Source organism: Phoenix dactylifera, chromosome 1, assembly GCF_009389715.1.
Source record: "Phoenix dactylifera cultivar Barhee BC4 chromosome 1, palm_55x_up_171113_PBpolish2nd_filt_p, whole genome shotgun sequence".
NCBI classification, from domain to species: domain Eukaryota; kingdom Viridiplantae; phylum Streptophyta; class Magnoliopsida; order Arecales; family Arecaceae; genus Phoenix; species Phoenix dactylifera.
Window position 1 is genome coordinate 10,769,748 of NC_052392.1, and position 25,050 is coordinate 10,794,797.

Genomic DNA, 25,050 nt, shown 5'->3' on the forward strand with positions numbered 1-25,050 from the left:
AGAAGAAAAAGAAAAGAAGAATCATGAATATGATAAAGAGAGGGGGTGGGGAGAAAGAAAGAAAAAGAAAGCTCAATCTTGCAGTCTATTTCTAAGCGGACCGACCGATGAGGCGAGACCTAGCTCAATCCCTTCCTTTTGCAGTTGCTATCTTGCCATGGATGTATGCACATGGAAAAACAGCTCAGCACAGTGGCCCAACCAGGCCAACATTGTGCGCACATCATGCAAAACCTTGGCAAGCTCAGGTAGGCAAGAACTTTGAATAAGACCTTATGGAATATGAATATGACTGCAAAGTTGCACGACAATAAGTAGAGCTAAGATCGGAATATGTTATGTTCTGTTCGTTTGGAATGATAGAGTAGTAAAGAGGAAGTCAAGCTATAACGATACGTGCCGTTTTTTTTTTTTTTTTTGTGAAAAATAAGGTACCTTCTTAAGCTTTCAAAGCAGAAGATTGAAACCTCACAATAAGTATATACTTAATGGAAAATTTTCAACCACGATGGATGGGGAAGAGGAAGTCCCTAGTGGGGTTTTGATCACAATCACGATTAAAACCAAACTAGTCTCAATTGGTTGGCTTGACCTGATAGCTGTTAAAATCACGACTTATCCCAAAAGCTTAAGTTGATAGGATGAGATAGATTTGTTTATATATTTTATATTTTCTTACACTCTTCCTCACATATGGGCTCGATACCATATTAAAATCACCACTTATCCCAAAAACTTAAGTTAATAGGATGAGGTAGATTTATTTATATATTTTATATTTATAGCACCAGACTATTTACTCTGCAGATTTCAAAAGCATGAAAAGCTGAAACAAACATCATAATCCATGGTGATTCATCACTTTAAAGGAGTCCTTACAAGGTTCAATGGGGTGCAGGAGGATGGATGTTGCAGAAGTCTACATATACTGCAAAAATCTGACTCATTGCTACAGAAGAGGAAAAGGGGGATCAAGTAATTGCGTCCTGAAGTACAATAACAAGCCAAACAGTTCTTTGATTCATCTTGCTGCATTCTTCATTTCAGCTTCACCACCATAAATCACTCGAAAAATGCATCCAAAATGTTCCAAGAAAATTGCTACATGATGCATTTGTTGCACAATTACCTGGTACAAGAGAATGTCTTTTAGGCTTTCCTTTGAAACAAGGAAAACTCTGCTTAAGAAGTGACAACCAAGGATTGCATGTTTGGCTCCCAATTAGTAGCTCACCTAAACAGAGTTTCGTCCTTATGATGTGAGACCAGCCTTGTGGTGTCCCTCCACCAGCATATCTCTCTGTCCCTTTCACGTAGCATTCTCTCAGCACAATCCAGTGCAGATTCGAGCTCTGCTATCCTCTCTTGCTGTCTTGTTTCTAGAAGCTCATGCAATCTCCTTTCCAGCTCACGCGGGTCAACCCCACAGCGACAACTTCTCTCTTCGGCTTCGTCGCCTTCTTCAGAACTTTGGCTGAAGTTCTCAGAAGGATCCGCATTCCCACTTGACTGTAAGTAAGTTGGTATGTTATGTTGGTAAGATAAAGATAAGGACATGAATGTCTATATTAATCTATTGACAAAATACATGCATATATTGTACATATATTTAGTTAGACTTGATATAATGTTTTCGCACTACACATTTAATTAGACCTGATATAATGTTTTCCCCTTTGAACTCTCAAAAGTACTTGAAGTTTGCACATCACTCTTGAACTGCTTATTCTTCAGCTAAACCTCTCAGTTTTAATTACATTGAAGACATCATCTTCTACTGATCCAGCCTTTATTGAAACCTGGAAGTAATGCTGGGATATCCTTGACTCATCCAATATCCCTAGCTGAAATTGATAAATTATAATTCAGTTAAAGGATATAATTTTGTGCTTCTCCCCTTTACTGCTAGCTTAAAGAAGACATGGATTTTACTTTCCTTGTAGCCAATTCATCTGATAGGTTTGTCATCCAAATCTAAAGTATAAACAGGAATATCTGATCATAGCTCAAACTAAAATATAATTTACACTTTCAAATTCCTCTGGGTTTACGCATGGGTTTTGAACCATCGTATCGTCTTTGAATCAGGAGTCAAATGAAGGTGCTGGCTTACCAAGCTGGTAACTTTTGACATGAGATCAAATCCGGCTTTAACCGGATCTCGGGGGGTTAGAGGAATTTTCATGGAAGGCTACACCACCATGTTATAGCACATTGCCTACAAGCGCTTTCAATCAAAAAAAGATAGGGATCAAGCCTATTAGCTAGAGGTTGCTAATGAGTAAGGTGACATCATGGACGACAGAAGAAAAAAGACAATAAATTGTAAGCATCTAATTTTAAATTTTCAGGACTGCACAAGCATAGTCAAAGAAACAAAAGGAAAATGCCGTCAAATTCTAATCATTGTGGCAGCATATATAACTATATTCACGATCAAGTATTGGCAGCAATTGTTGCAGTGACTTACAAGCAGGAAACAGATATCTACAAGAAGAAAGCAAAAGTAACAGAGCTACATGGAGTGGAGTTCTATTGTAACATGGGAGTACTGAAAGTAGGATGACCAGTAACAATGTCGAGTTTTTAGTTCATTATCAGAGGCTTTGTAACCTAAATTGAATTAATACATGTCGCATATGATACATTTTCTCCATACAAGGAAGGCAAAACATTTTTTTTAAGAATAATACCTCCATTCTGTGTGGTTGTAGATAGGCAGATGAATCTTTGTCTTCCGAATCGAGTCGCAGACGTTGCAGTTCAACTTCAAGCTCTGCTTCTATTTGATCAATCTCCAAGCACCTTTTGCTCCTTGTGGCTGTCTCACACTTCGACTGTGTAGCAGATTCCATGGCAGTGTGCAACATTGGCAAATGGCAAGATGCTCCATCATTTTGCAAAGATATGGAATTGCCTGTATTTCCATTTCCAAAGCTATTCGATGTAGAATAGCCAATAATATTATTTGACACTGTATAGTTAGGAGGTATTTCCTTCCTCTGGATCTCATCCTTAATGTCTTTAAGCAGCATTTCCATCTGCGCCCGCAGTTCTACCATCTTATTGAATTCAGTTGCACTCCTGGCTAAGAGAAAGACCAGACCTATCCCCATACCTAGGTTTAAAGAGACTTCTTCTGGCTTCCTTCCTGAATGAAGCATGTATTTCCAGTTAAGGATTAAAAATGGTTTCATCAAGAACACAAAAGGGATGATGATAAAAGGCTCCTTCATCACTTGCCATCTCTAGCAATTTCAGCACAAGAAACAGCAGTGAATATGTATTAAGTTAAATGAAAGGTACAGCCATGATGCACATAAAAGAATACCATTTCAGTGATGAACTGCTATTAGAAAAATTTTATTTGTCTCAACAAAGAGAAGAGAAGATACAAAAACGTTCAAAATACTTCCCAAAAATTTTTTGAAATGCACAGGTCTTGCCATACATGATCAGAAGTTAAAAGCAAAACGCCATAATTTGGAAAGCAAGCATTAGAAGAACTTTGACAAGAAATAAACCTCCATTTTCCTATCAAAGAAGAGCACAGGAATGGAAACCTTTGTAATAGCTAATCGAAAATCTCCTGAGCACCAAGAAAAATACAAACTTTAACTGCAATCTGAAGGTAAATTTAGCCCCCGTTTGGGAGTTTTGGGGAGAAGAAAAAAGAAAAGAAAGAAAAACTTTAATGAGGAGGGAAAAGAAAAAAAAGAAATGGCATAGACTTTCTTCTCCTCTTGTTTGGGAGTTTTGGAGGGAAGAGAGAGTACTTTACTTCCTCTTGTTTGGAAGTTTGAAGAGAAAAGAAAAGAAAGCATACCTTTTTAACATTTTTACTAAAATATCCTTTGGAGGGAGAAAATAAGTTTATCTTTGAAACTTAACAACCCTTGCTCCTCCAAGAAAGTGCAGCTGTGGAGATGGAGCTCCGTATAGGTGCAGCATATGGAGATGGAGATGACATATGAAAGGTTAAAACAAAAGATACCCTGAGATATCTTTATCCTTTTAATTGAGTTTTTTTTAATTTAAGAGTAAATAGGTATTATAAAAAATTTATTAAGTTCCAATTCTTTTCCTCCACTAAAATTCTCCCAAACATTACAATTTTTAACTTTCTTTCCATTCCATTTCTTCCTTCTCAATTCCAAGTTTTCAAACGGAGCCTCCAAGACGAAGGACACGAGAGAGAATTACAAAGAGAGTCGGGGAACAAGCAGAGTTAAACTCAAAACTGTAAGACTCTGCAAGCAAAGCACAGGAACAGCACTAGAATCATATCCAGGCATCTGAAGCAAGAGGAATGGAGGAAAACTCCGAGGCCAGAAGAGACGGAGAGCGCTGTTACCTTTCTCCTCGGAACCCTCCGTGCCGCCTTCCACAGTAGCGGCGTCCGGAGACGGCGGGGCCCTCCTTTCGCTCGCCGGCGGCTCCGAAACAGGTGAGTCCACCACTTTCCCTCCGCCCACCTCCACCTCATTCTCCTCGCCTTCCACCTCCCCTTTCTCCTCTTCCTTCTCCTTCTTGCAAGAGCAATGCCTCGGGAACCGCATCCCGCATCCCATCCCGTCCCCTACTCCTCCGCCGCGGGCCGGCGATGGCTTGTGGAGCGAGAGGCGCAGCCGGGAGAGCAGAGCGCGGGGAGAAAGAGAGTCGGCGGCGGAGGCAGAGGAGTGGGGAAGGGATAGGCAATGGTCCCACGTTTTTCTTCTTTTCTTGTTCTCCATTGCCCCGGATTTGCGTTCCGGGAGGAAATCGGCTACTCTCCTCTCCTCCATCCGCTTCCACCCCAAGAATCGGAACCCACGCAGAAACAGGGGGGCTCTCCCTGTTTCCAACACCAACCCATGCACGAGCTATTTATACTCGAGAGAGAACGAGAGAGCGCGCTCGAAAAACGTAGCAAAAAATTTTGGAGAGATACGGAGGGGACCGGGGTGGCCATTCTTCGAAGCCATGGCGTCATTCAATTCAATAAAAACACTCCCCCGGTCCGCTTACTTGCCCTCTGGGGTGACCAGAAACCCTGAGTCACGGGAAGATCCTGGAAAAAATAATTACTGCTTCCATGCCACCCCAATGACTTTTGAGTATTTAGTGACATTGTGACAATATCCTACCTTCTCCTTTAATGACCAGAGTCAATAGATAGCCAATTATGGGCCAAGGCCCGCGTAGGAGAAACCACGAATTTTAATGATTTTTTTCATCAAATTTAAATTTTAAAAGTTCCAGTGAATAATAGTTGGTGAGATGTGGAGACGCTTGGACTAATGAAGGATAGAAGATTCACAGGCAAGGCGTGAGGCATTGAATGATAGCAATAAGTGGTAATTATTAAAATATGCGTACTTGTGTATTAAGTGACGTGCTTAATAAAAGCTACCAATTATTGGACTTGCTTCTCCCATGGACCCGCACTCAGTAATGATTATTTATAGAGTCCATTCCGCATCTTCGCTGGCACATCAATAAATTCTGTGAATAGATTCGATTAATTTTAAATTGAATATTTTGGCTCGGGTTAGTTGCAGTAATAAGAAACAACTGTATGTACTTTTAAAAAAATATTTTTATTCTGATTTGGAGAGCCAAGCGAGCAATAGTTTCTGAGAAAACGTTTAAACTAGTTTTTCAAGTTCAGAATAAAATGAACAAGTTCATGAGAAAGCTAGAAAATTTGATTTTATTTCCGAATAACCCTAGTTTATCCTAAAATTTCAGTTTAGTATGATTTTCTAGGGTTGTAAAAAAGTAACGTAGAGGCAACCGCGAGTAGCTGAACATAGTTGCAAATAGTTATTTTCTTTTGTATTAAAGAGACGCTGCATTTCCTTTTGCAACAAATAAGAATTTAAACTCAGTTTAATTCCCCTGAAAGCAATAGTGCATTTCCTTTTGCAACAAATAAGAATTTAAACTCACCCCAAGGTATTGGATCTTATTTCCATCTGTAACTTTGATCGCTCAAATATGTAATCAGAACCTCTATAAAGTTAGCAATATTAACCTGTTGTGTCATGAGCAACATTAATACTCATACAAGTTTGTAACATGCTCCGATTCAAGTGCTCGAGTGGAAAAATGCACACAAGCAAGTTTTCAAAACGCTTATGGGTTCACATAAACTCAAGATGTGCCCATGATGCAGGATCTAGGAAGAAAAGAAAAAAAAAAGGAAATGAAAAGCTCATCTAGGTTGTTCGATACAAGTACGTTATCAAAAGCTCGCAGATAATAAGTCAATCTTGCTGGACGATGGCCATTCTGCTCTTCATCAGAAAACAAAACGGCATGAATTAATTATAATACCAAAACAAAGGAATACAGTAACAACAATTTTCTCCTTTTCGCCATCATATCCTGAATGGTTGATTTTCAGATCTGCTCTGGTCCATCTTCACCTTCATCTTCTGTTGTGCTTTTACGTTGGCAGACTCCTGGAACAGGTTTGGTCCACCAAAAGATTGTCCGGATTTCTTTACCTTCTTCCTCTTCCCTCGGTCATACTCCTCGCCCCTGAAAATTATTTAAACAAAGTGAGGAGGCCTTGAAAGAACAAATTCAAGCTACTATTGATTACTTGAATGCCAGAAATGGATTATTCAACACAGGGACTGTAACTCGTTTATAATAAATTAGGCATTGGTATGCAGAATCTAAAATTAGTTGGAAGTAGAAAAATGGATTATTCAACATAGAAACCGTAACTCATTTATCATAAATAAGGCATTAGAATGCAGAATCTAAAAATGGACTATTCAACATAGGGACGGTAACTTGTTTATCATAAATTAGGCACTGGTATGCAGAATCTAAAATTAATTCAAGTGGCTGCAGCAGGAACATGCTCTATTCAGTGTCAACGAAAGTTGGACTTACTGTCAGGTGGAAATATAAGAAAAAAAAAACAAATTGCCAAGTCAGTCGAGTATCAGACTCATATTTCTGATTGATGGAGAGTCGAACTCTTCCAACAGTGACTCCAACAAAGCGCTCAATTAAACCCCACCAAAACTTTGTTCGAAGTGGGCTTTCGTTATTTGCAGTGCCTGGTTACTTAAAATTGTACTAAATATCATAAAACTTGAAGGTTTGAACAGGAGTATTGATGTGAAACATATATTTTGATCACTAATACTGTCAGTAAGCCGTGCAACACAATTTAAGTTTCTTGAAGACTCATAAGATACCATTAACCCACCATGTCATGCTTGTGTCCTTTGTCGTAATTCTTAACACATGCATTTTAGTTGCAATAAAATGTAACAAATGAAGAATTTTGTTTTTCACAATTAGTAGTTGTGGCCAAACTTAAGGTCCATGAAGGCAATATCGATCGGTCTTTACGCATTTTAAATACATGGTAGGTAGAAATTCGGCACAATCCTGTTGATCTGGACTGACTAAATAGTAAGAAGCTAGCAATTTACAACAAGAGAAGCAAGTTCTCAAATTAACAGATATTACTTTAACAGTTCACGTTCTATAATATTATAAAAACTTTCCATGCCCTTTTATATTCCTTTTCCCTCTTGCGAAATCAGACTCAAAATGTATGCCCCAATCCAGCTCTTGAAACCACATCCATGCAATAGCAGTTATCTTGTCACTATGTTGGTCCCAGTAAAGGAAAAATAGCTAATTGCATTTGGACAATATTCATTCAAAAAAACAAAAGCATCAAGACAATAATGAGAAAGGTGCCTTAATGATCCAACAAAGTCATCTGCAGTAACAGCATAATCATAGTTAAAACCACCAACCTAATCCAAATAATTTGTTGCTCACTTTATGTAAGCTCCCTTTGCCATTATTCCTGCAGAGAACTGTAACGGTTGTCATTCCCTGCTTTTTGAATTTTTTCACATCTTTTATCTGTGCTATCTTTTTCTTGTTGGCCCTTTAATGGAAACCTATACCCCTCCCCTCATCAGGACCTTGACAGATATTAATTAGACATGCTTATATGATTTTACTTGTTATCCATCACTCTTAAATTGATGGAATCATTATACTCATTTCGAACCTTCTTTGTAAATTATAACCAGCAAAAGGAACCACTATGACACACGGGCTCAGGTCTGAGGTGTAGGAAAGAATATGTGCCGAAGTGTTGGATCCTTCAAATGTTTCAGAATTTCTTCTCACCAACCAATATCCATTTGCTCATACCATTTGGTGTGGATATTTTGGAGTAGATTGAATGGTCCAGCTAACACAGTCACGCCATACAATCTGGCTTAAAAATCTATAAAGACATATGTTGCCTCAAACATTCTGGTTTTGGTATAGCCAAGCTAGATGAAAAAAATGCTGGTTATATCATATTTTGCTAGTTTGTTAGTTAATGTTAAATTTTCTAAAAATCTTCTGCATTTTAACTTCCGACCCCGAAGTTCGGCAGAAAGTCAAGTATATGATGCAGTGCAATAAAAATATATTAAAACAAAGCATGACCACTTTCGTAACAAATAACCTGATATTACATAGAAATTGGCTATATGATTCCGACAGCAAGGAACTAGTGTTTTGTTGGTTGAAGGATGCTTAAGCCTCTATTTCTAAGAGTACATAAACACCAGATCAATCTACAGAATAAATATCGAAATCAGCAAGTAACTACATTTTCTTTCCAAATGTAATCTATCAACCAACTTAAAACGGTTAGGCTTGGTAGTTATATATTAACCACCCAAAGAATCATCAGCAAACATAATACCAGACAATCAAGCTGCCACCAAGTAGTCAAAGCTTTGTTTATCATTCTTAGGCCTTGTTTTGCTTTTGGAGAGCCAAAAAGTGCTTCTTGAAGGGTTAGAAGCTCTTTTGGGTGATTTTAAGATGTTTAGTAAAAATTTTGAAATAATTTTTTGGCTCCTTCAAAATCTAAAAAAGGTCAACTAAAGATAAGAGCTTTCAAGCAAAAGCTCCACTTGAGACGCGTCGGAAAGCTTCTTTTTAGCAACCTAGAGACTCGAGTTTCGGTCCAATAACAAAATTTTTAAAAATTAATTAGAACTACTTATTATTAACGTGATCATTTAAGTATGTATTTTTCATGCCATAATCATGCAATTAAGAATTTTGAATTTATTTATTACATTGTTAAAATCAAAATATAAAAAATCAATTTACAAATGAACAAGTCTTCATAATAACAATTTTAATAGTAAAATATAATAACATAATATAATATAATATTGTATTATGCTGTATTATATTATATTATATTATATTATATTATGATAATTTTATATTGTTATCATTATTTTTCTAACATAATAATTGTATTATAATAATATTTTAATACCATATAATTTATAAACTTTTATTAAAATAATATCATATTACCATATCATAATAATATTATAGAAATATTATTATATTTTTATAAATATAATAACTTATTATTAATTATTTTATCTAGATTAAAATATTAAAATAAATAAATTATAAATTAAGAATACTTTATAATAGAAGTTTTTGATAGTACAACATTTAGATACATGCAATGTCCTTTATTGTCATTGTTGATATATAAAAATACTTTTGTCAATTTGATTACCAAAAAGAAGTTAGTTCCATAACACTTCAAAATTATTGTTGTGAAACAGCAAACTTTTTATTAAAAGCTCTATTGCCCGAAGGTCTACCGACAAAAGCTTCCCTATCTATTGCAATGCCAAACGGGAACTTAATCTCCATATTTATCATGCACAGTTAGGGAACTCACCATTCATCCAACACATAACCGATGCTGCTATTTCTTGAATTTTCCAGTTCTTGTACCTCAGATTTTGGCAATTCTATGTCATCCCACCGTGCAACTGCATACAAGAAAGTGGACCTTGATTAGCTTGCCACAACTCAAATGCAAAAAGTAAATTGGACGGGAATGAAAACAGGAAACATAAATACCACAAAGCATTACAGAAACCCACCAGTAGGTTCCTCCAAACCCCTCAGCAAACTCATAAATTCATGCTGACGTGGCCCTTTCACATTTGCATCAGTTTCTCTCGAGATGCATTGATTTGCTGCAGAGCTCAAACACCTTTTGACATGCTTTGATGTACCAAGCATGACACTATTTTTACCATTTCTCTCCTCTATTTGTCTATCGGTTTCTGCAGAATCACCAGTGCAATAACTCTTATCATTCATTCCCTGGATATTATTGTCTTTGACAGAATTAGAATGGGAGCGTTTTCTATGGGAATGCTTGGAATCTATACCAACTTTAATGGCCTGAGATGACGATGTTGTCTGCTCCCTTATGCTGAGATCATCTAGAATTACATTTTTGGTCAGGTTTCTAGAACTTAAACGATGCTTTTTGCTTTTCTTGTGTTTTTTACTTCTACGCAGGCTTAAATAACTAAAAAATAATTGCTTGCGGCCAAAGTACATGCCCCTCAGTGAACATTTTGCAAGCTTCTTCAGTTTCATGTTTGCTTGGTAGATTTTGCCAACGGAATGTTCTTTGCCAGTTTCTGCAGAAGCTTCCTTCTGACCATCACCATTTGAAGTGCTTTGTTTCTCTGCAAAACTGATCAACCCAGGTTCACCCACGTTAAGAAGGCTTTCCTCATCATTCTGACATTGAATACTGCTTGAGCACTTCTCATTCTCAATGCCAATGGCCTGGACACAAACAGGACAAAAACTTTTAACTTGATTCAAGCAAATCAATCATGGAAGCTGCAACACAAAGCGAAAAACAACGCTACCTGCTGCGCCACATCCTTTTTGCTGAACACTTCCTTCTGAATGGACTGCTTCATAGAACTTGATTGGCCGGGAACATTAATAGGCTCATTTTTGGAAGGTATTTTGTTGCTGTCCATCATGTTGTTTTCTATCAGAAGTTTCTTGGGATGTTTCTCAGAAGTTTTTGGGAAGGCAGGATCATTCATCTCACCAGTAAGGGTAGCCAACTTATTGTCTGCATTGCAGCCATTAGAAAGACAAAGTCTACAATTTGATTGGACATGAGGGATAGAGGAGGTATCACTTCCATGATAAGTGGTGATGACAGCATTGTCCTTTAGCAAAGCTGGCTGTGCTAAGTCTTCTGTCAATTTCTGGTCCCCTGTAGATGTCACAACAGGCATCGTTGGATCTTTACAAAAAGGTAGTTTGGCATCTGCCGATGTTTTCGAAGCTTCTTTTGGCATCGCTAGACCATTATTTCGTGAGATCTGCAAAGAATAAATCACTTGCTGCACGGGGTGATCTGATGTAGTGCCCATTGCAGAGCTGGATTGGCATTTGCTTGCAGCATTAGTTTTAATTTTGACAGAGATACACTCTGCAGTGTTCAATTTTCTTTCAACCCCATTATTTTGAACTGCTCCGTTTGATGTTGGAGAAGACTGGGGAACTATTTTATTCCCAGGTCCATTAAGAAAAATGTTATCTTTGCCAGCTACATCAACTGATCTCTTCATTGTAGAACTTTTATCACGGACATAGAATAACATATAGGCTTTCTGTGCCAACACAGTCTTCTCGCTGACTTGGCTGACCTGTAATTATAAGAACAATGAACATAAAAACCACTTAAGAAAATTACAAATGTACATAAAACAGACTTCCATTGCTATGGTCCACTATTTATAACAAAAACTATGTTGGCTCTTTCCTTCTTTAATTAATTCTCTTCATTCTTTTTCTCGCTATTTAACTCTTCTCCTCTTTATTTATTTTTTTGTTTGTCAGATTTGTTGGTAACTACGTTGATATGTGAGCAAGGTTATGGAGAAAAAGAATATTTATCTAACATTTCAACCAGGATGCATTTCAGACGGATTCACCAGGTATATAAACATAAAAACAAAATTTAATGAGTTAGTGATAGAATTACATAAATAAGATAATCACATGGAAAGCTATCCGTAATCTCAACCTGGTTATCATCAAGAGAATGCCACATGCCACTTGAAGTGCGAACATAACAGTAATAATGGCCAGAGTGAGTACTCCAACCCACATGTACCAATACACCATAAAGAGTATATATTAAATTTCCTTCCTGCAAATGGATGTAAAAAGTTGTATAGTCAAAAAAGAGTAGGCAACTGAATTTTCTAAGATGATGAAAGCACAAAGAACAAGTGTATACTAACGTGCGCATCACTGACAAAGGGTTTTAAGTCTAGAGTGGGCTCAAAATCAACTCTTTTGTCAATCTTCTGTCCAGGAATATGAGAACTAAAACGTTTAAGATGAATTGTCAGGACATATGGGGCCTTATGAACAGTAAGCTGCTTCAGAGCCCTAACTTTCTCTTTGCACCGTTGGCATTGGTACTGCCTCTCCCCTCCATCTAATTGCTCCACCGCAGTGAATTGTGCAAGTGCCTTGCGCAAAGAATCAGCCTTCACAATTTCTAAACTCAAATCTAAAAAGGGATCAAAGTTATTGGAACAGTAGGAACATTGCATGCATTTCACCTGCAACACATTATACAATGCTCAGCAATAAAGGAATCCGGGAGAATGTTTTCATCAGCAAGCATCTACTACAGAAGTACCTCCTGAAGTTACCTGACTCCTGAGACGACCCCCAAATATCTTGTGGACCAAACTTTTCTCATAAGCAATAGAAGACTCATTTGGGACTCCAGAAGGTAAACAACATTTGTGCATGGACTCAAGCAAGTTAACCATGTACTCGTGCGCATCTTCTTGTCTGGAATTGCGAAAATTACGAGATATACCTGACCGTGTAGTCAAGAATTACAACTCTCGCACTAAAGTAAACCGCAACGCCAAGAACTACCATAAAAATTACCATTCATCTATCTCACATTTTAAAAAGCCTAAGAAGTTATTTTTTGGCTATTTTTTTACTTGTTCTTATAAAAAAGGAAGAATCTGCAGTATTTATGAGGATACTTCGCAAGTTCTTGACAAAATGAAAAGGTGACAATATCTTCCCAGTTGATTGTAGAGCACTCATGACATGATTCTGAAGAGCGCACATTGCACAAAATCCAGCGGTACGGCCTACAAAAAAAATGTCAGTTTGAAGTTGGTAATAAAATGACAATAATAATAGCTGCAGAGAACTCAACATGTATAAAGTTCAGTGTGCATATTGAACTCATGCATTTGCAAGCACAAAAGGTATTATTTTTAACTGCCTAGCATTAATCACAATATATCATCAATTAGAGGACCCTGTATTGTTTTATTCCTTAAGAAAATAGGCCAGAAAAAAACATTCATGGCATAGCTTACCTATATCTGTGTTATTTTTCCAGAAAAAAAATAATTTCAAATTCAGCAATATTCTAGGAATACTATGTCCGTCAATTTTTGTTCCCAAAATAAGTTAGGAGTGCTGGTTATTGGGATAGGTTTCCTGTTTGTTTGATACTTGTTAACAGAAAATCCAATCAGATACGATTTTCTTTTCTCAAATAAGATCTCATATCGGGTGCTATCTAGTATAAACTCCAACACCCTAAAATAATACCATTAATGAACGAGACAAGCTTTGTTTGGGAGAAGAAGGGCAGGAAGGCATGCTTTTCTCCCTTCAACCAATACCACAATTCCAGATTTGCTTAATATTTTTACCTTTTTTGCCACCCTAATTTCTCCTTTGATGTCTCCTATTTTGCAAAGTTGTTTCAATATCTACGTCCTTAACAAATCTCGTAAAAGAAATACTTACTCCTAATATCAACTTAGAGGATCAAACTCATTGTTAGAAAAGTTCAATTCACTCATTTTTGGAAGTGTTTAACTATCTTCCAATCTTTAAAGAAGGCTACCAAAGAATTCATAGTTGTCTAACTATCTGATACATGGCTGACTTAGATACATATCCGACATGGATTTTTGGAGCTTGATGTGAATGTTTGGGTAACACTGGTGCTAGTGCATTCTACTAATTTTCCCTCCATGATCAATTAGGTACTCCAGTTGATATTATTTTTCCATCCAACATCCGCTACATTATAATTTATACACTTCAGCTGGCATGCATCTATCAGGCCTCCTTAAACATTATCTATGGTGCATTATTAACTTTGAATTAATAGATCTGCAAAACTGTTTGTGGTCAGGAAAAAAAACAAGCTTTTAGTGAGAAGAATCAGATAGATTGTGAGAAGACATTGTCAAAGTTGCGTTGATATGGAGTACTGCGGCAGAAACAAAAACACAAAAACAGAGGAATGAAGGAAGACAAAAAATAATACTTACATGAAGATTTATGCTTGCCGCTTTGCAAATAAGCCGCAAAAGGTTCAGTATACGTGAGGCATTGGAGAACTGAATTAAGAAAACACGTGTTTCCAAGATTCTGCAAACCAGCACCCTGCAAGACATCATAGATTTTGTTAATTACTTGAGAAAAAGATTTACCGGTTAGATATAATTTCATTGAAAAAAAAGCAAAATAATGAGCTCATGAATGCATAAATAAAGAAAATTGAAAAGGAAAAGTATGCAGGAGAAGCAATTGAAGTTTTTTTTCCTGATAGTACCAAGAAAATGCCCAAACTTTCAGTTAAAAAGAAAATTTTATTTTGGGGAAACTAATTGTAAAAAATTTAAAAAAAACAATTAAGGAGGTCCCTAACCACTCAATAAATGAAACGTGATAGCCAAATCGCCCCAAAAATTACAACGAACAAGTACTCCAGCAACCCGATCAACAAGAAAAGCCGTCCAGACTAGACATCAAAGCCAAATGTTGATGAAGAAACACCAAAAATCCAATCTTTCACCGTAAATAAACTCCAAAAAGCGACCTAAGCAAAATCAAAACAAATCCAACTCACGATTCTCCGGAAGGAGATCCTAAAGGTGAGCTCGGGGTCCAATCCATGCTCGTAGAACTCCCCAGCGTCAAATTTATTCCCCAACGACGCCGCCGCCGCGGGGCCGCCGGGACTCGGCGCCGGCCGGAGTCCATCCGACGTGGGGTTTAGGGTTTCGAGGTGGAAATTCCCCCCGGCGCTGGCGATGGGAGAGTACGGCTTCCTGGCGGGATGAAACTCGATCCTTCTATGGAACAGAGACTCGACCGACGACGAGGCCGCCGCAGCCTCCGTCTTCTTCGCCTCCCCCAAGCTCTCCGCCATCGGGGCCGAGGTCGAGATCCTGGGGTTGGATAGGGTTCTGTCCTCGGCGATCGGTGAATGGACCAAGAGATTGAGAGGGCCTGAGGCGGCGCTTCGCTTTTTTCTCGCACGGCCGAAAGAGGGAGTCGAAAGGGATTCGGAGTGGATATAAACCCTATACCCTTTTGGAGTGGGGTGCCGCCGTACGTTTTGATGAAATCAGCGGCTGGGGATGGACCGGGGGTGATATCAAGGCAGAAAAGAAGTGACCTCGGCCGTTGATTTGCGGGGAGCTGGTTGAGTCTTATGCGGTGGGGGTGCTTTTTACTTGGATTGCCTGGAGACTAATGCGATCATGATAAAGTTTTTTTTTTTTTTTGAAGCACGTTTTTCTCGCACACATTGTACGCGGAGTTGGGCACTTGCGCAAATATGCGGCCGGGAAACACCAAAAATATTGTGCGGTGCGATCTTTGGCCCAGTTGGGCCGCCCGGTCTATGAATTCTAAGCCTACTCTGTTTTTCGTTGAGAAGGTTGTTTTTTTTCTTGCATGTATCCAAAATATATAAAATTATATAAATATCTTTATAAAATTACTATTTACATATATATTCTTATAAAATATTTATTTTGCATATATATTTTTATAAAATATTTATATGGTTCGGTTTACTACTTTATGTCCATGAACCAAGACGATAAAAAGATTCACTATAGAAAATCGGAAGCCATACCTTAGCTCCTAATACATCCGATCTCCAAAGCGCTCAGGATGTGTTTGGTTGGTAATTCTGATCGTAATTACAATTAGAACAGAATTTAAATATCAGGTGAGAGTCCGGATTGGATTTTAGGATATTAGGGCATATTCCCATTTGTTCTGGAATTGAAATGGAAATAAGATTCCCCTAATCAAATAGTTAGAATAGGAGTCACTTCTTAATTGCTCTCTTCTCTTAAGGTTACAAAAAAAATACATAATAGAATAAGTTGATTCAGACTTGAATTGATTAGTCTAATTCACGAAGGCTCATCCCCACACCTCTGACTAACTATTTATAAGGCCTAAACATGACAAATATGCCGGCCGAGGAAATCTTTTTCTCTCTACTCTATCTACTCGTTTTACCCATCATGCTCTGTTTTGGTAAATGGTCTTTTTTTTTTTGTCTCTCTAATACTTGCAAACTCAAAACATACTCAATAGATACAATTTATTATCTATAAAAACGAAAATAAATTAAAAAATTTAATTTAATATATAACTAACTTCAGTCAATAGATGAGATGGAATTTACAGGACCATAGACTGGTAGCTCTTCATCTAGTCCACCAACTGGGAAGAGATTTAGTTCATCCATTTTAACTGAAGAATTCATGCACCATGCTACGCTGGATGGCCAACCATAATATTTTACACATTTCATTTCATTGATGTCTAAAAGAATATTTTCTGAAGATATGATTATTTTTCATCTAATTGATGTAAAGCAATTCTTATGCTTTAAATTTTTGCACTTCTTTGAAGACTTTGTTTGCAGTGCTTTATTTTTTTACATTTTTTTTTAATAAAAGGAGGAACAAGGCTCCACTTGCTCTCCATTAAGACTACGATGAGCAGTTTTAGGCAATTTTATACCCAGCGCGAGATATCTCTTAGAATGGGGATGAGGAGTATGAAATGGCCTAGTTTCAATTTTTTAACACATTCTGTCTTGACTTTTAGGCCTATATTGAGTTCACTTGCGCTTGGGTTACACTGTCTACACTTACTCAGGCCGTTTTTTTTTTTCATGTGTTGTTCAAAAAATAGGAGGGCAGGAAGAGGGAGGAGAACCTCATCCGCATAGTAGCCCCCATTGAGCCCTCCTTCCACCAAAAAATGTACGATACAAGCCGCAAGTTTTCGCGTACCCTCTCTGACCCGTGAGCTCCTTCCACCAGGATCAACACTCACGTATAAGTACAACCCCCTAGTGCTACCTTGGTACCAAAGGACCAGTAGCGCTCATCGGCAGTATCCAGGCGTGGGGTATCTGGTCTCCAAATTTAATCGACGCCCACGCATTTTGAACCTAAGCCACCCCAGTGGAAGCTAGTGCTCCGTTCCATCAGGGGCGGCCCAATGCGTTTGGGGGCCTAAGGCGAACTCAGTAAGAGGGGCCTTTTTTTTAATTATTATTATGAAAATTTTTTAATAAGTGCAATGAAACCCAAAGACCTCAATCTTTGATAAAAAAAAGTCAAATCTTTGAAGAAACTCAATAGGAGTAAGCAACAAAAATTGCAAGCAAAAATTGCTTGTTGGAACTTGGAAGTGCCCAATATGGTGTGGCTACATCCAGCAACTATGACTCCTTTGTCTACCTGATGATAGACTTCATAGTGAAGAGGCTCGAAGTCATCATGATGCAGAAAAGGTTTAGTCAGCTGGGTGGCCTTCAACACGATAGGGAGGTGAGGGCATTGGGCAATTATTTCTCTGAGATGTAGAGACCTGTGCGAGACAAATTTGCCCGACCCTAGCTCTCTCAGATGACAACCATTCTAAACTTTGAAAGGATGTCTGAGAGTTTGGACTTCTGGGAGAGAATGACTTTTAAAAAAAAGCCAGCCTCAACTCAATCCAAAGCATGATCAAAAGCGTGAAGAACCCCAAAACTCTCCAGAAAAAACCAGATACAGGAAAAAAGATTCAATCTTTATCATATGAACGCCAAAAAGAAGAACAAAAAAATAACCCTGAATGTCAAAAACAAGGTATGAGAATTGAGAACTAAATGCTCTTACTGACCTCAAATGAAACTATTCTCTCCTTCAGCGGCCCCCGCCCCCTGGTATCTCATTCCTCCAAATCTAATATATTTGAGAGAAGACAGAGAAAGAAAGCATTAAAAAACCTAGATTTTTAAGACTCTCGCAGCAGAAAGAGGGGGATTTGATGGCTAAAAGATTAATGTATGGACTGTGGACAACCCAAACAAAATCCGGATCGGAGCTCAACTATTTAACATTTAATAAGCACAAATTAGGGTCTCACGGTCTCACCTTCCCTGTCAAAATTGAAAATCCAGTGGAGTGGATTTTAGAGCGGAGCCGACGAGGCCGGAGCTGCGGAGCGGCGGAGCCGACGAGACCGGAGCCGCGAAGCTCGGAGTCGGAAGTCGAGACTCGGGAGGCCTCGCCGTCTCGGTCGCCACGGAGTCGGAGGTCGGAGGACAGGAGGAGCCGAGGACAGCGACTCGGAGTCGGCGAGGAGAGGACGGGACTCTGCACGGACGCACGGTGGACCGGAGCTTGGAGCTCGGAGCTCGGAGTCGGAGGCCGGAGCTCGGAGCCGAGGACGGCGACGTCGACGAGGAGAGCTAGAGAGGGTTTTGCGCTCGCCGCTCTGCAACTTTGCAAGCCGATTCTGCCGACTGCCGAGTGCCAAGAATGAAGAACCGGAGAAGGTTCTGGCATTAAAAAGGCAGAGAAGGAGGGAGAGAAGGGGGGAGCCGGGGAGGAAATAGCCGTTGCGTTGCCCGTTGCTTGTCGACGACTCGACCGCTCGACCACGCCATCGCCCGTCGCCCGTCGCCAGTCCCCATCTGCCGACTGCCGTCGCCCGTTGCCAGTCCCAGCTCAGTCTCAGCCTTTCACGTCGCCGCCCAAACCCACTCCCCGTCTCATCTACGATCTGCCATTGCGCCATGGTGGAATAAAAAAAAAAAGGCTGGGTGGGGGCCTTCCCTGGGCCGGGGGCCTTAGGCGACCGCCTCAGTCGCCTAAGGCTCGAGCCGGCACTGGTTCCATCTGTGCTACCATCTTGGTGGCAATCAGGCTGTTTTGCTACCCTTTATTTATTTTGTCATTGTTGCTTTTTAAATAAGGCATGTTGAGCTTCTTTTTTTTTTTTTTCTCTCCAAGTCCAGGCACCCTCGTTGTTCTCTTGGACATGAATCTTGAGAGGTTGGTAAGTGGGTCATTATGACCTAGAGAAAAAACACTTAATTTTCATAATGCACATCAAGGCATCAAAGATTTTTCACAAGATAATGTCTCCTCATACCTGGCTAAAGTCTGTCAAATCTCCTCAATACGTGTCCCTCGTCTTTATCTTATAAGACGACAAGATCTATCAAATAATTACTGTCCTTGATGAAGATAAAAAAATAGGGGAGAAAAAAAATAAAATCTATAAGAAAAGTAGAAAAGACATGCACTTTTTTTGCCAATCACAATTTTTTATATAAAAAATTGCCCTCGATGAAACAACTGTAAGGCGAGATTGCTTGCCTCTTTGCTTAGATAACTATAGAGAAATTGATTTCACGAATAATATTGACATTTTTATTCTTGAAAAAGTCATGCCTTTAAATCCAAAAGGCATGTGTCCACTGTCCAATGAGAACAAATGATTCTAAAATGGATGTAATAATTAAAATAACTAGTGGAACAATGGCTACAAGCTAAAAGAAACAGAAGTACATAAATCATTGATAATCTGTGCACTTGCTTTAAAAATAAAAATTAAAAAAAAAACAGAGAAAGTAAGAAATCATCCATACATGCGGCTTAAGAGGTAAATAAATAATTATGTCCATTCCAGAAAGCTGAAGGATAAACCTATTAAAATTCCAATATTCCTTTGTACTTTTTTAAGACTATAGACGGTGGTAGGCAGTGCCATTTACACATACAAACTATTGGATCTAGTATATGGCTCAATTCATAGCGCAAAGGTGGGATCAAGCTGAGTTAGCCCGTTTGTCTAGTAAGAGAAGATCTCATCCATCATTTTCTCAGCACTTATTTTTTCCATCCATCTGCATAGATCTCGAAGTAGTTATCGCATGATCTAACGATTGACATCGCAAACAAAAGTAAATTCATTCTTTTTCATTTTTTTTTGATAAATCAACTGTTCACATTGCTCTAGCATGAGCACAGCTAACTACATCAGAATCAAACAAACTACATAAAGTAAAAGAAACTGAAGACTGCCGAGTCCAAAAAAACTCTCTCGAATGGTGCGCAACATGCCATCGGACGTTCAACAGGCAGTCTCACAATCGGGCATGAGTGTCCGGAAGTTTTCAATGGGTTCACCGTCTGACGGTGTCATGGAAGCTGCTAACCAGCGAAGGAGGCAATCCAGTCAGTAGCTTAGTTCACCTTCCGAAGGATATGTTTGACCTGAATGGTTCGACACTTCCGCAGCATCCGACGAATATCATACATAAGCGGGTGCTCCATTAAATTCATTCTTTACCGCAAAAGATACAACCCGAGTCTCTCTACTAGGCAAAGTCTGAAGAACAACGTCATTTTATCTTCGTAACTTCGGCATGAGAACCGAGCACGGCGCAATAACAACACCCTAACCGTATCAAAAGTCCAAACGGTTCCCTTGAACCCGATGTAACTAGTCTCCACATCAAGTCAACGATGGAGATTAAAGAATTCTAAAGGGGACGACCGAGACGGCGTCGACTTGTAAGCTCTTGGTTGCTTCCACGGCCACGGAGTCGTCGTTCGAGGACTTGGTCTCCTTTCTTTTTTTTTTTAGCTTAACAAGGACTTGGTCTTCTTCGCCTTTACGTTTGAGTGGAGTCCACGACCGCGCCGCCCCGGAAAACCGAGGCGTGGAACACGCGATAGTGGCGGTCCACCCCCGGCCACCGGAATCCTGGTGCAGGTTTGGGCTGGCCAGTGTTCTTTTTGGGTGAATGCGGCTGCCACTCGGTGAATCCACATGCTGTGGACCAGCTGCACCTGTTCATGAGTTCATCATGCTAACCATAGCAAGCTCACTTGGTGATTAGCTTATACCGAGCTTGAGGAAGTACAACTAAACAGTGGAGTTGCATTAATATAGCCAGATGATGCTGGTGTCACTGTGAAGTATGTTTAACAAGTTAATCAGAGAAGTAGGGACTGTGACTAAGATCAGATGACAAAGATGTTTTTTTACCTTGAATTCGTATTTAAATTTTTTGTGTCAAAAATGAATTAGTTTATTCCATATAACGGACCTTTTTAAATTTTCATAATAGACAAGGAAAATAAAAGGCTGCCTTAATTCAAAATTCTACATTAGTTTGTGAATTGAAGTTATAGCAACAGCATAGCAAAAAATTGGCAGATAGTTATAGGAAAAAAAGATGGTTTAGTACTTAAGTAGACAATGATTGGACTGTTTTTTTTTTTTAGTAAAAACGGCATTTCATATAGCTCTAACGTGAGTACATCCAGCCATATCAGAAGAAAATAAAGAGTAAAATGTATGAGGTATATCTCCTACAGATGTTCATATGATCTCCTCGGAGTGCCGGGCAATAAATAACGCAATCCAGTCTGCTGCACTATTTGCCTCCCGAAATACATATAATGCCTGAAAGTTGCTCAGCTCCTGAACCAAACTACGGGGATCACGGATAAGAGGATGACCATCACCATATCTGTCCATTCTCCGAACCCAGTCGATCACCACAAAGAAGTCCCCCTCAAGGCATATACGCACTAAGTACCCGTCTCGCATAAGATATCCTCTCCCAAGCTACCCGCAGCTTCGCCCCAACTGCAATAAGTCCAGACGTGCGGCGGCCACCAGCTACTATCATGCTATCGAGATGATCTCTGATCACAAAGCCAATACCTCCAAACAGCCCATCCACCGACATACTACCATTGAAGTTCACTTTAAGATGACCAAGGGGTGGGGATACCCAAGGGCGAACCTAGGCGCTGTAACAGCGAAAAAAGTACTCCAGATGTCCCTGGCCATTCCAAAAGAGAACATCGCAGCAGCTGTGGTGATCTTCCTCGTATGAAATATGGCTCTGTCCACTACCATCCTCGGAGGTAACCTCCTGCCCTCAAATAGGCCAGCATTCTTGTCCAACCAAATATGATAAGCCAAATATGCCTAAAGAATCCCCGCCTCAATAGTACTAGGCCTCTGCATGGAGACTCTCAGCCAATGAATCAAATCTTGTGCCGGCTCGAACGACCAAATTGTTTGATCGACCGTATAGAAGCATTGATGTAGCAGATGGGTGATATCAGATACAGTGGAATTTGCACTCAAAATATTTAATTGAACCTAACTTAAGACCAGACACCGAATGCTAAGTTTCCTAGTAGCTAAACAATTATGGCATTTGATGCTTAAGATGGTGCAATTAGTCCCAGTGCGATCTTAATCAAGTGTAGTTGAAGACTTGCTCACGTTAGGCAGCTATGACAAGGATAGGATACTGCAAGAAAGAATGATCAGATGGGATTCAATAAACAAGCTTAGAAAATTGCAATCTTTGCAGCCAAGCCTATCAATTGAGCCAACTGAGCTTCACCTACTTTTCGAATCCCAGTGGGCAAATTTGATTTCCTGACTTCCAAAGAGAACTTCTAAAGCAAAATATGGTCTCAGAGAACCTGATCCATACTCATGTGCATGGATTCCCATTTAAACATGACAACACTAAATGCTCTTGGGAGGGCAACAGAGATCACCTTTAAAGTTTAAATTAGAGGCAACTTCACTACCAAGAAAAAAAAAAAAGGGGACAACTTGCAAGCTTTCAACTGAGGTATTCTGATTTCTGAATTCACTCCATATGGCCAACATTAAAAAGATACCGGTTGGACCCTCCCCGCGTTCTCCTCTGACCTCTTGTTATTTAATACTCAAAGTTGACCCCATGTGAGTCACAGCCAACACCGCCATCTATTAAGATCGCCACTATCCACAGTAAGATCTAATGACATCCATCAGGCAATCCTGGCAACGGGGTCATCAACGCGGTCGCAAGGGAGACAGGACTAATCCCAAGTCCCAAACTAGAGTCGTCTCCTTTCCATAATCCCGCCATAGAGAGCTGCGTGAGATCTATATAAACAGAGTAGGGGAGGCCCCACAAGACGGCTTCCACTTGGAGCCAAAAAAGAGACTTCCGGTCGCTAAATTTTAAGCTTTGAAGCAACCCAGCAAATAAATTTAAGGTCGGGAGGGGAGGAGAGGGGGAGGGCGAGACGGAAAGAGAGGAATAAAGGGTGTCGTGCTCTCAAATCCGATCAAAGTTTTTCCGATCATCAGCCATCAAATCCTGGGAAATCCAAAGGACAGCTGCAAAATCCCCTGTTCTTTCTATCCCCCTTATTTCAAGATCCCTCCTTTTTATTCGTTTGCTGTACTGATTCGCTTCCCCTGGGTTCTCCCCTGTTTCTCGTATTCCTTTGGAAATCCATTTGAGTTCGATTTTTTCTTGTTTGTCCGATTTTGTCCGGTTGATTCGAACATTACGACTCAAAAAATCTCTGCTTTGGCGTCAAAATTTGAAATTTAAACCAAAGTTTCGATCCTTTGAATCGAATTCCCCCAGGGTATGTGAGCTTTGATCCATGGCGAACGGAAGCGACCGGGTCCGATTCACTGTGGGAGGCAAGATCTTTGAGACCACCACCACCACACTTGCAAACGCCGGCCGCCAGTCCATGCTCGGCGCTCTCCTCGACGACTCCTGGAACCCCCGGCAGCCCGCGACAGGCGACGGAGAGTACTTCATCGACCGCAACCCCGCCTGCTTCGCCGTCCTTCTCGACCTCCTCCGCACCGGCGAGCTCCACGTGCCGCCCGACGTCCCCGAGAGGCTCCTCTACCGCGAGGCCCTCTTCTACGGCCTCCTCGACCACGTCCGCGCCGCCCGGTGGGGTCCCTTCGACGGCAACCTCCTCCGGCCGGCCGCCTCCGTTGCTGGCCGAGCCCCCGGTGACGGCACCGCCATCCGCGCCGGCCCCGACGGCGGCTGCTGCGTCGCCCACGGCAGCATGGTTCACGTCTACGACTGGATGCTGGAGGAGCACCGCCCCATCAGCCTCGACTACCAGCAGGTCAACGACGTCGGCTACCTCGACACCCAGAGCATCGTCGTGACCGCCCGGGCCCGCCTGGGCAAGGGCGACGGCGGCATGGGATTGTTCTGCTCGTCGACCGGCGAGCTCCGACATCGGTTTCGAATAGCCCACGCCAACCAAGTCAAGAGCTTTACCGCCGGAGCTCTCAGCTTCAGCAGCTCAGACCACAAGATCTTTGCTAGTTGTAAGGGGAGGTGCAACGAGTATGGAATTGGTGTCTGGGATCAGAACACTGGCCAACAGGTAGATTTCTTCTATGAGCCGCCTGGTTGCCTTCTCGGTGACGCTGATATGCTCCAGTGGCTGGACGGAAGCAATTGCTTGATGGTTGCCACATTGTTCCCGAGATCGGACAACTGTTTCATTGGTTTGTTGGACTTGAGGGATAAGAATGTGGTGTGGTCTTGGTCCGATGCCGGAATCACGACATCTCTTGATGAGAAGAGGGTCCTCCACGCAATTGCAGCGGAGGATGGCCGGTCCATTTGCGTCGTAAACCAGTATGAGGACTTGGGTTTCATGGATTTGAGGAGCAGTGCAGGAGGGGTCAGGTGGAGCTCAAGAAGCAAGCTCATGAACCGCAAGGTGCCCGCCGAGGAGAGCTGCTATCCGAAGCTCGCAGCGCACGGCGGGCAGCTGTTCTCCTCTATGAATGACAGCATCTCGGTGTTCTGTGGACCTGAGTGGGTGTTAACCTCGACGCTTCGGAGGGGCTACGGTGGTTCGATATGTGATTTCTCGATCGGAGGCGATCGGTTGTTTGCTCTACACAGCGACGAGAATGTGTTCGATGTGTGGGAGACGCCTCCTTCTCCAATCATCTGACCTTCAATTACAACTTCTTTTGCTTAGCAGAGCCACAACGAAGAAGAGGGTAAGAATGGGGTCGTTGTTTGTGTGCGGTTCGTGATCTTTTGTGACTTCTTATAGCACAACTAAGCCAAGAGGATTGAGGTGTAATGAGTTAGACGTTAATGTTGGAATGAGTGTGTTTGTAATTCGCACAACACTGATTTCTTAACTGCAAAAGAAAATCAAGCATAAAAACAGCTCTTTTATTGCG

The 25,050-nt window shown here is 40.6% G+C and overlaps 3 protein-coding genes across 4 annotated transcripts; 1 reads left to right on the plus strand and 2 right to left on the minus strand.

Moving 5' to 3' along the window:
* Window positions 1-898: 898 nt before the first annotated feature.
* LOC103714252 (protein POLAR LOCALIZATION DURING ASYMMETRIC DIVISION AND REDISTRIBUTION-like) lies at window positions 899-4,927 on the minus strand. The gene is made up of 3 exons (XM_008801439.4): window positions 4,355-4,927; window positions 2,694-3,151; window positions 899-1,509 (listed from the first exon to the last, which is right to left on the minus strand). Exons 1-3 carry the CDS (start codon window positions 4,782-4,784, stop codon window positions 1,231-1,233), a joined length of 1,167 nt encoding a protein of 388 aa, XP_008799661.2. The 5' UTR covers window positions 4,785-4,927; the 3' UTR covers window positions 899-1,230.
* A 1,055-nt stretch (window positions 4,928-5,982) lies between these two features.
* LOC103714240 (ubiquitin carboxyl-terminal hydrolase 23) lies at window positions 5,983-15,236 on the minus strand. 2 transcript variants are annotated; one of them, XM_008801427.4, is made up of 11 exons: window positions 14,807-15,236; window positions 14,226-14,340; window positions 12,909-13,019; window positions 12,558-12,730; window positions 12,138-12,464; window positions 11,918-12,043; window positions 10,740-11,537; window positions 10,245-10,653; window positions 9,951-10,136; window positions 9,743-9,836; window positions 5,983-6,525 (listed from the first exon to the last, which is right to left on the minus strand). In XM_008801427.4, the coding sequence occupies exons 1-11, from the start codon at window positions 15,107-15,109 to the stop codon at window positions 6,363-6,365; spliced, it is 2,805 nt and encodes a 934-aa protein (XP_008799649.2). In that variant the 5' UTR covers window positions 15,110-15,236; the 3' UTR covers window positions 5,983-6,362. The 2 variants fall into 2 exon arrangements, with proteins under 2 accessions (XP_008799649.2, XP_008799648.2); XM_008801426.4 differs by having other exon boundaries at window positions 9,951-10,653.
* A 7,673-nt stretch (window positions 15,237-22,909) lies between these two features.
* LOC103714238 (BTB/POZ domain-containing protein At2g24240-like) lies at window positions 22,910-25,050 on the plus strand. The gene has a single exon (XM_008801425.4). The coding sequence runs from the start codon at window positions 23,475-23,477 to the stop codon at window positions 24,810-24,812; it is 1,338 nt and encodes a 445-aa protein (XP_008799647.2). The 5' UTR covers window positions 22,910-23,474; the 3' UTR covers window positions 24,813-25,050.